Source organism: Neodiprion lecontei, chromosome 5, assembly GCF_021901455.1.
Source record: "Neodiprion lecontei isolate iyNeoLeco1 chromosome 5, iyNeoLeco1.1, whole genome shotgun sequence".
NCBI classification, from domain to species: Eukaryota; Metazoa; Arthropoda; class Insecta; order Hymenoptera; family Diprionidae; genus Neodiprion; species Neodiprion lecontei.
In genome coordinates this window covers 11,912,497-11,923,422 of record NC_060264.1, presented here as the reverse complement: position 1 = coordinate 11,923,422, position 10,926 = coordinate 11,912,497, and the positions used below count along the sequence as shown (strand labels likewise).

The 10,926-nt window shown below is 38.9% G+C and overlaps 1 protein-coding gene across 1 annotated transcript; it reads left to right on the top strand.

Moving 5' to 3' along the window:
- Positions 1-7,740: 7,740 nt before the first annotated feature.
- On the top strand, positions 7,741-8,769 carry LOC124294754. The gene is made up of 2 exons (XM_046741686.1): positions 7,741-7,936; positions 8,156-8,769. The coding sequence occupies exons 1-2, from the start codon at positions 7,741-7,743 to the stop codon at positions 8,767-8,769; spliced, it is 810 nt and encodes a 269-aa protein (XP_046597642.1).
- The last annotated feature ends 2,157 nt before the right edge of the window (positions 8,770-10,926 follow it).

The following is a 10,926-nucleotide window of genomic DNA, read 5'->3' as shown; positions in this document are numbered from 1 at the left end:
GTAGAAACCGAGAGGACGATCGAGTGATCGGTCGCCCTTTTTATAGGGGTCGATCGTTGCGCAGAACGATCCCCCTCTTTAGTTTTTTGGTCACCTTTGCGCACCTCCCTCCCTTTTCTAGGAATTAATTAGGGCACGACATCCTCGCGCATGCACGCCTGTTATCTTAGTCCATTAGCTATTACTATATTGTAGGTTTTTACGTATGGTATATCGCTGTTTGGTGCGGTGGTGTAGGTGCGTGGACTTTGTTCCGTAGTTCTCCGAACTGCGTGAGCTTTTCGTTGAGGCGCCAGCCCCCTTTCTGGCGCCCGTCAGCCACTTAACTTCTTCCTGTCTACCTCTTAATGTTTTTGCTATCTTGCTCGTTACAAGGCCCATATTTCATTTTGGTCACCTGTCGTTTGTTAGTTTTATGGCTATTTCTATATAGAGTTACATATGTATCATAGTCGACTACTGTCGTTATTAACCTGGAGTACAATAGCGATTGTTTATAAAACATAGTTCGTTATTTGCTTAACATTATTAGAATCGCGCTGCTGCGAATATCCTTAGCTGTTTGTGTTATAACTATCTTAACAGATTTAGAGTATTTAGTAATTTGATAATTCATGGCTTTAGAGCAGGTTTACATGTGTGCTTTTGTATATAACTCCCTTCTGTAATTGTTAATTCTTATATGGATCGGCTTGGAAGCTTCTAGAACGTTTTCGTTTCGTCGGTAAGTTCCCTAATGTATTTTCTAGGTGAAGCTCTGTTGGCTCCACATTGGAGATCTGCATTGCCTTCAAAACGTTGCGCGTGTTGCCTACAATACGGCGTTGCGAAAGAAGGTATAGTTCATGCTGGGTAATTAGCATTCACGGTTTGATGGTTTTGCAGCCTCTGGTTTTATGGGTTGCAGCAGTGCTATCTTTACATTATATTGGTTATGCATTTATCTATGGTTTTACAGTCTTCTATACTCCAGGCTATATAGTAAAGCGTATGTTGCTTATAGTATAGCTCTCACCTCCGAATGCACAAATGGCATTGTTGAGTGTTATATAATAATTAGGTATAATTGTGTTAGTTAATCATAGTGTTAATATGATAGTGATCTATAATAACGCATAATAGTATTATAGTTCTCTGTAGTACGAAGATCTCGTAACATGGTTTTTAAGCCTTGGCTAGTGAATTTCATAGTTATTTCCATCTAGGGATATTCCAAATAGTTAGACAGTTGTTTTAATTTCTTATGGTTACAAGATTCTCGTACTTCGAGTTTGGTTAGTTGATAAAAGTAACATGCAGTAATAATAGTCGATAAAACATACGGACGTTCCGGTCGGATGTTACATGCGTGTGAATGTTTCCGGTGTCTAACATCTGGAGATTTCCACTAGGTACCGTTCCGACGTCACATACGGCTGCGTTTGCTGGGCAGCGTCTTGCCGTCGCCGCCGATGCATTTTCACGAAGCGTCGGATGACGCGCGCCGCCCGACGCCGCGTTATCCGACGCCCCGTGGAAATCCACACTATGACAGTTTCCAGGCTCAGAGTCCGCGTTCCGTCAGTGTTCCCAACCGTCACATAATTATAGTAGATGTCACATAAATATGAACTTCGTACTATGTAACATAGAACTTTCATTATGTGACGGAAATCTACTATAATTTGGAAATTTGTGTAAAAAGAAGTTTTTTTTTGTAATACAAAAACTGGCGGGACAAAATTCTTTAATACTTTTCGAAAAAAAAAGATTTTTAATACTTTTCAAAAGAAACGTATTCAAATCTTTTCGCGCTAGGCAAAAAATTGTCAGCGCCATTCACCATAATGTGGTTTTTAATTTTAACCACATTATAGCGGAGGGCGCTGACATGCACGGTTCGGGCTCAGGCGCGTTGGTGTTGATTTGAGCGCCCCGTTTCCCACTTCCCGCCAGTTCCTGCCGTCATTCCTAGTGTGTACAAAAATAATTCAAATAAGTACCTTCTGGTCATTCGTACAATTAAATGTAAGTACGCACGCGTATTGTAATGGATAGGGATAATATACTTATAAAAATAATATTCCGTGATTTTATTGCATTATTAACATTTTCAAAAAAGTACTATAATTTTTTGTTCGGTACTATAATGCCACGGCCCTGGTCACATAGCCCCCCACGGACGGGTTGGGAACACTGCGTTCCGTTCACATCTGTGCGGCCCGTGTTAAGGATAAACAAAAATTTAAATGATGTCTACGGACTATCGTGTGAAGGTGAGGACCACGCAAAATATCCTGTTGTGCAGTCTTAGGGTGTTTTAATCGTATTTTCCAGAAAAGTAAATCCTAAATACTAATGAAAGAAACATCGAAAATTACTTTCAAACGGTAAGTAATATATTTTTAAATAAATTGTAGATAAATACACCGACAGTTTGCCTCATCTCCATGCATACCTACATCAATTTTTTGAATTTTACAATTTGTACAAAGCAAATATGACAATTTAAAACGTACAGACAACCTAACCAAATCAAAACCTGAAATGAAACAGTTCAACGGTCTGGTATTATTTCTTCGGCATAAAGTATTTTCACTTACTACCATTTGTGCTATGTATGAGATAGCGAACTTTCATCTAGCATACAATTTAGAATTCAAAGGCTGAGGGTCAGAGACTAAAATGGCTCGAGTGTACACAATTGCCATTGACATCGTTATTTATTCATTTCATACCTCTGCTATGTGCATTTCACAGAGGACAGATTCGACCATACTTTCCTTACCTGTACAAGGTGTAGCAAAGACGTTCCTCTAGAAATAAACATTGTATGTATTTATTTCCTTTACAGCTACTGTAAATTTCACTTTATCTAATAAAAAAGTTTCGAACAAATGAACAGGTATAAAAAGATTATCTCTCTATCTAATAAAAAAGTTTCAAACAAATGAACGTAGAAAAAGATTATAATAACAATAGTAGAAAAAGATTATAATAACAATAGTAAAAAAAGATTATAATAACAATAGTATACGCATGAAGTTGGCGGTGGGGTGAGATACCGAAAACAAAACAAAAAGCATCTAGCAAACCCTTTGACAGCTGTCATCGGCTGTTTATGACAGTCTTTGACAAATATCTTTATAAGTATCTGTTTCTGACGCGCAAAAAATGAACATGCAAACGAAAATTATAACGATGATTCCCGACAGGAATTGTCTTTTTCGCGCGTTGGCGTATTGTGTATACGGCACTTAAGATCGACACGCAGAGGTGAGACTGAGTATCGTTTCAAATATAGTGGATAATTGGTCTACATTTCCGGGTTTTATTACAGGTAATGAGTCAAACGGTGCTGTGATTAGGTGACCTGGTGATTACAAATCACATATGAATAAAAATGCAATATATGCAGCTGCGGAAATTTTTAAGATATGTTAAATCGAGTATCGCGAAGAACAAATTCATCCACACCGGATCGGATCACAAAATGGAACACAATTCTCGCTACTCTTCACCGGTGACGGAGAGAGTGGACACTTTGATGTCTTGCAGAACCAAAATAAAATTCAGATAGTGAGTAATAAGTATGAAAAGTAACAATCAAATAATAGTAAATCTAAATATATCACCAAACAGTCAAAAGGACAGCCAGGATTTACGATGACAATGGAGAAAGGAGGAGTTTCAAGCAGCAGACAAGGCGATGAAGATGGTGGATGGTCGGAAGTATCACAAAAGAAAGAGGAAAATAAAATTGTAAGTGCGAAGAACCAAATAAGCCATAGAATAATATCCACCAAATATTCGTATAACCAGGAAAGAGGACGACCAGGATCGATGTTGACCACAAGAGAAAGAGGTGTTTTGCGGAATGAACATCAACGCAAATATAGAGAAAAAAATAATATAAAGAAGGTGATTTTGGAGAATAACCGGCAGAGCGGCAGTAAAAATAATTCAACGAAGGGTGTCGAAGAATTAGAAGAATCGATTGCGATGATTGATTCGGAAAATAAATCGAGAGGACGACCAACCAATGTGATGTACATAGAAGAGCGAAAAATTAGACGACGGGAACAGCAGCGAAAATATAGGGAAGCGAACAAAAAATATCATACTGGCTTTTCAACCAACGAACAGAAAGGAGGAGCTTCAACCAGCAGACAAGGCGATGAAGATGGTGGATGGTCGGAAGTATCACAAAGGAAAAAGGAAAATAAAATTTTAAGTGCGAAGAACCAAATAAGCCAGAGAATAATAATAAACAAATATTCCTATAACCAGGCAAGAGGACGACCATGATAGATGTTGACCACAAGAAAAAGAGATGTTTTACGGAGTGAACAGCAACATAAATACAGAGAAAAAAAAAATATAAAGAAGGTGATTTTGGAGAATAACGGGCAGAGCGGTAGCAAAAATAATTCAGCAAGTCAAGGAGATAGACAGATATCAATAGAGAAGGAACACCAATTTTCAACCAACGAATGGAAGCTTAGATTGATGAAAAAAAGAAAAGTAAGCACAGAAGGAATTGAAGTGGACAGCAAGTGCAGGACCTGTCATCAAATCAACATGAAGGAATTCGCCTGTCTACTAGACAATGCGTAAGGAAATAGTGAGGCGCGAAGCGCCGAACAACGAGGCGCGCAGCGCCGAGTGCCCGAGGCGCGTAGCGCCGAGATGGGGTTGGCGCGCGAAGCGCGCAGGGGCGAAGCCCCTAGTAATAACAATCTCTCTATCTAATAAAAAAGTTTCAAACAAATGAACGTAGAAAAAGATTATAATAACAATAGTAAAAAAAGATTATAATAACAATAGTATACGCATGAAGTTGGCGGTGGGGTGAGATCCCGAAAACAAAACAAAAAGCATCTAGCAAACCCTTTGACAGCTGTCATCGGCTGTTTATGACAGTCTTTGACAAATATCTTTATAGGTATCTGTTTCTGACGCGCAAAAAATGAACATGCAAACGAAAATTATCAAGATGATTCCCGACAGGAATTGTCTTTTTCGCGCGTTGGCGTATTGTGTATACGGCACTCAAGATCGACACGCAGAGGTGAGACTGAGTATCGTTTCAAATATAGTGGATAATTGGTCTACATTTGCGGGTTTTATTACAGGTAATGAGTCAAACGGTGCTGTGATTAGGTGACCTGGTGATTACAAATCACTTATGAATAAAAATGCAATATATGCAGCTGCGGATATTTTTAAGATATGTTTAATCGTGTATCGCGAAGAACAAATTCATCCACACCGGAACGGATCACAAAATGGAACACAATTCTCGCTACTCTTCACCGGCGACGGAGACAGTGGACACTTTGATGTCTTGCAGAACCAAAATAAAATTCAGATAGTGAGTAATAAGTATGAAAAGTAACAATCAAATAATAGTAAATCTAAATATATCACCAAACAGTCAAAAGGACAGCCAGGATTTACGATGACAATGGAGAAAGGAGGAGTTTCAAGCAGCAGACAAGGCGATGAAGATGGTGGATGGTCGGAAGTATCACAAAAGAAAGAGGAAAATAAAATTGTAAGTGCGAAGAACCAAATAAGCCATAGAATAATATCCATCAAATATTCGTATAACCAGGAAAGAGAACGACCATGATCGATGTTGACCACAAGAGAAAGAGGTGATTTACGGAGTGAACAGCAACATAAATATAGAGAAAAAAATAATGTAAAGAAGGTGATTTTGGAGAATAACGGGCAGAGCGGTAGCAAAAATAATTCAGCAAGTCAAGGAGATAGATAGATATCAATAGAGAAGAAACACCAATTTTCAACCAACGAATGGAAGCTTAGATTGATAAAAAAAAGAAAAGTAAGCACAGAAGGAATTGAAGTGGACAGCAAGTGCAGACCTGTCATCAAATCAACATGAAGGAATTCGCCTGTCTACTAGACAATGCGTAAGGAAATAGTGAGGCGCGAAGCGCCGAACAACGAGGCGCGCAGCGCCGAGTGCCCGAGGCGCGTAGCGCCGAGATGGGGTTGGCGCGCGAAGCGCGCAGGGGCGAAGCCCCTAGTAGTATAAAAAAGATTATAATAACAATAGTATACGCATGAAGTTGGCGGTGGGGTGAGATGCCGAAAACAAAACAAAAAGCATCTAGCAAACAAAACTTTCTTTGACAGCTGTCATCGGCTGTTTATGACAGTCTTTGACAAATATCTTCATAGGTATCTGTTTCTGACACGCAAAAAATGAACATGCAAACGAAAATTATCAACATGATTCCCGATGGGATTTGTCTTTACGCGCGCTGGCGTATTGTGTATACGGCACTCAAGATCGACACGCAGAGGTGAGACTGAGTATCGTTTCAAATATAGTGGATAATTGGTCTAGATTTGCGGGTTTTATTACAGGTAATGAGTCAAACGGTGCCGTGATTAGGTCACCTGGTGATTACAAATCACATATGAATAAAAATGGAATTTACGGGGGAGAAGCAGAATTAGCTGCAGCTGTGGACATTTTTAAGATATGTTTAATCGTGTATCGCGAAGAACAAATTCATCCACACCGAATCGGATCCCAAAATGAAACACAATTGTCGCTACTCTTCACCGGCGACGGAGACAGTGGACACTTTGATGTCTTGCAGAACCAAAATAAAATTCAGATAGTGAGTCATAAGTATCAAAAGTAACAATCAAATAATAGTAAATCTAAATATATCACCAAACAGTCAAAAGGACAGCCAGGATTTACAATGACAATGGAGAAAGGAGGAGTTTCAAGCAGCAGACAAGGCGATGAAGATGGTGGATGGTCGGAAGTATCACAAAAGAAAGAGGAAAATAAAATTGTAAGTGCGAAGAACCAAATAAGCCATAGAATAATATCCATCAAATATTCGTATAACCAGGTAAGAGGACGACCAGGATCGATGTTGACTATAAGAGAAAGAGGTGTTTTGCGGAATGAACAGCAACGCAAATATAGAGAAAAAAATAATATAAAGAAGGTGATTTTGGAGAATAACCGGCAGAGCGTTAGTAAAAATAATTCAACGAAGGGTGTCGAAGAATTAGAAGAATCGATTGTGATTATTGATTTGGAAAATAAATCAAGAGGACGACCAACCAATGTGATGGACATAGAAGAGCAAAAAATTAGACGATGAGAACAGCAGCGAAAATATAGGGAAGCGAACAAAAAATATCATACTGGCTTTTCAACCAACGAACAGAAAAGAGGAGTTTCAACCAGCAGACAAGGCGATGGAGACGGTGGATGGTCGGACGTATCACAAAAGAAAAAGGAAAATAAAATTGTAAGTGCGAATAACCAAATAAGCCATAGAATAATAATAAACAAATATTCCTATAACCAGGCAAGAGGACGACCAGGATCTATGTTGACCACAAGAGAAAGAGGTGTTTCGCGGAGTGAACAGCAACACAAATATAGAGAAAAAAAATAATATAAAGAAGGTGATTTTGGAAAATAACAGGCAGAGCGGTAGCAAAAATAATTCAGCAAGTCAAGGAGATAGATTGATATCAATGGAGAAGGAACACTAATTTTCAACCAACGAACGGAAGCTTAGATTGATGAAAAAAAGAAAAGTAAGCACAGAAGGAATTGAACTGGACAGCAAGAGACAACGAGTAGATGAAACGACAGACGAAAAAAAAGTGTATCAACGACTTATGAGCAAAAATAACGTATCTGAAATTCATGTCTGTAATGAAATATTAAGTGACAGTAATACGTTGACATCGATGGAAAAGGAACTGTCTGTATTCAGTCAAACAATAGAAGATAGCAGAGACAGGTTGGAATTAGACAGACACAGAGAACGAGTGGAAGCAATGAACAGTGAATCAATCATTGCTGAGCATCGTTACAACGGGGATATTGAAAAAGGCATTTTCAAAACTGTGGAGCAACTAGACATGGGTGAAATGAACGTAAAATGTAAACATTGTAATGCAGAAAGGTTCAAATATGAAACAGGAAGGGTGGCAAATAATTGCTGTCATGGAGGAAAAATAACATTACCATCATTAACGAAATATCCTGATGTACTTCAACGTCTGCGAGAAGGGAATGACGAAGTATGAGGACACTTCAGACAACATATACGATCATATAATGACGCGTTTGCGTTTGCATCATTCAATTGTACCGTGGCAGATCTGGGGAATCCAGGACCATATGTGATGAAAATAATCGGGGATGTGAGTTACAAAATATCTACAAGTTTAGAGACCGCAAACAATAACCGACCGAGATATGGACAAATTTACATCTACGACGCACAAACTCAGCTAGCGCTGAGAGAAAATGACGCAAGAAGAGCAAATCTGTTAGAAATTATTGGTAGACTGATAATAGATATCAATCCTTATGCAGCAAATTTTAAAACAACGTACGTGCGATTTGTTAAGGGAGAAAGCCTGGTGAGATTAAACTTTATAGCACTCAAGGAAGACGATAGACGGCGGTACAATGCGCCAACTTGTGGTGAGCTAGCAGCTCTGATCGTTTCAGATGACGGGGCAGTATCTGAAAATATAGAAGTACAAGTATTTCCAAAACAAGACCGTGCAGTTGGATATGTGCCGAAATATTCGCATCACGTTGATCCAATGACTTTTCCATTACTATTTCCGAGCGGTGATTTAGGATGGAGCTATAATATGAAACACGTAGGAAAAAACAAGAAAATCTTTCCTGTTCAATACTGTGGACATCGATTGAACACAGAAAATCAAGTCGACCGAAACCCGATTCCGACTAAGCGTTAGGTACAACGCAGAAAATCAAACTGACCGAAAACCGATTTCGACTAATAAAGCGTCACCCCGCCTCGAACCTACAAAATGGAGACCAGCTGCACAAAATAATGATTGCAGGAAAGCAATTTTTGAAACACAATTTCATGTAATCTTTGTGTTATTCCAATGTAGAAAATCTATTTTACTTTTTTTTGTCTTTCACTTAATTAGGTTTATTCCTTCATAAAGCAAGTGTAGGTTAACCTACGCATGTCAAGGAAGTACAAAAATCTTTAAAAACTTGATCAGTCGTAGCTTCTGCATTAATAACCAAGATGGGAGCTGATACAGAAGAAAAGGTTTGTTTTATCAACCAATCCTCATGCACCTCATGAATAGTTCTGAGGAGCTCTAAATAAATGTTCGATTCTTCCTCACGAGAACGGGATCTGACTCGGGCGAAAGAAGTTTCTGGGGAAACTCGCAAATAAACAATTGAATCTACTCTGAGCTCAGACGAGCGAAGGCGAAGATCGAAATTTTTCATCAATCAATGAGATTCGAAGTCAACTTCGAACTAAATTTAAAGTGAAAAATGTTAAATAAATTTATTTGAAAAAAAAAGGATTGATATCAATTATTTGTACTTATAAACCAGACGCAGTAAACTATATCTCTATACGTAGATATAAGTAAAAAAATCTGAAAATATTGACTATAGCAAAATAAGTCGCCGAATGCAATTGGGGTTGCATGGCATCGGGAGTTTTGTACATGTGAGTGGATTCGTTTACGAAAATAATCTGCGCAGACCTGCGTAGGGAGCCAATAGCAATGTCAGGCTGATCGGAAGCAACCGATCAACAGTTCCAGACCTGTCATCAAATCAACATAAATGAATTCACCTGTCTCATAGACAATGCATAAGGAAATAGTGAGGCGCGTAGCGCCGAGGTGGTTATGACGTCGGAACGGTACCTAGTGGAAATCTCCAGATGTTAGACACCGGAAACATTCACACGCAGCTACAGCCAGACTCACATCAGTAGTTTGGGTCACCAATTACCGATTAAGTATTGAAATACACCGGACAACGGGCATTCTGTCGCTCTAATCGAACGAACCGAAGAAGGAGAAATTGTTGGATAAAAGATTTAATTTGGCTTACCTTTTTGAGAGTATTCTGGATGCGACGACTTGTAGCGTAGATTGGTGAGAGGTTTTAGCGGAATAACTGACTCTAATATATTTGGATACTTTGATTAACTTTGATTTATTTTATAAGTTCGATATTTAAAAGTCACAAAAACGGAGTTACACAGTGTAAGATCTTAAACTTAATATGACACAATGGAGTTTAAGCTCGTTGGACTTTTGGGCAGAGTAACGTTGTATGAAAGTTTAAATGCAAAAGGCTAAAGGATTTTACCGCGAGACTGTACCGGAACTAGATGACGAATCTGGAGGTAGAAACCGAGAGAGCGATCGAGTGATCGGTCGCCCTTTTTATAGGGGTCGATCGTTGCGCAGAACGATCCCCCTCTTTAGTTTTTTGGTCACCTTTGCGCACCCCCCTCCTTTTTCTAGGAATTAATTAGGGCACGACATCCTCGCGCATGCACGCCTGTTATCTTAGTCCATTAGCTATTACTATATTGTAGGTTTTTACGTATGGTATATCGCTGTTTGGTGCGGTGGTGTAGGTGCGTGGACTTTGTTCCGTAGTTCTCCGAACTGCGTGAGCTTTTCGTTGAGGCGCCAGCCCCCTTTCTGGCGCCCGTCAGCCACTTAACTTCTTCCTGTCTACCTCTTAATGTTTTTGCTATCTTGCTCGTTACAAGGCCCATATTTCATTTTGGTCACCTGTCGTTTGTTAGTTTTATGGCTATTTCTATATAGAGTTACATATGTATCATAGTCGACTACTGTCGTTATTAACCTGGAGTACAATAGCGATTGTTTATAAAACATAGTTCGTTATTTGCTTAACATTATTAGAATCGCGCTGCTGCGAATATCCTTAGCTGTTTGTGTTATAACTATCTTAACAGATTTAGAGTATTTAGTAATTTGATAATTCATGGCTTTAGAGCAGGTTTACATGTGTGCTTTTGTATATAACTCCCTTCTGTAATTGTTAATTCTTATATGAATCGGCTTGGAAGCTTCTAGAACGTTTTCGTTTCG

Bases quoted from the DNA above. Each gene is read 5' to 3' on its own strand.
- LOC124294754 (XM_046741686.1), top strand. From the start codon at position 7,741: ATGGAAAAGGAACTGTCTGTATTCAGTCAAACAATAGAAGATAGCAGA. The intron at 7,937-8,155 runs GTAAACATTGTA...GTACCGTGGCAG, and splicing joins GGGTGAAATGAACGTAAAAT to ATCTGGGGAATCCAGGACCA.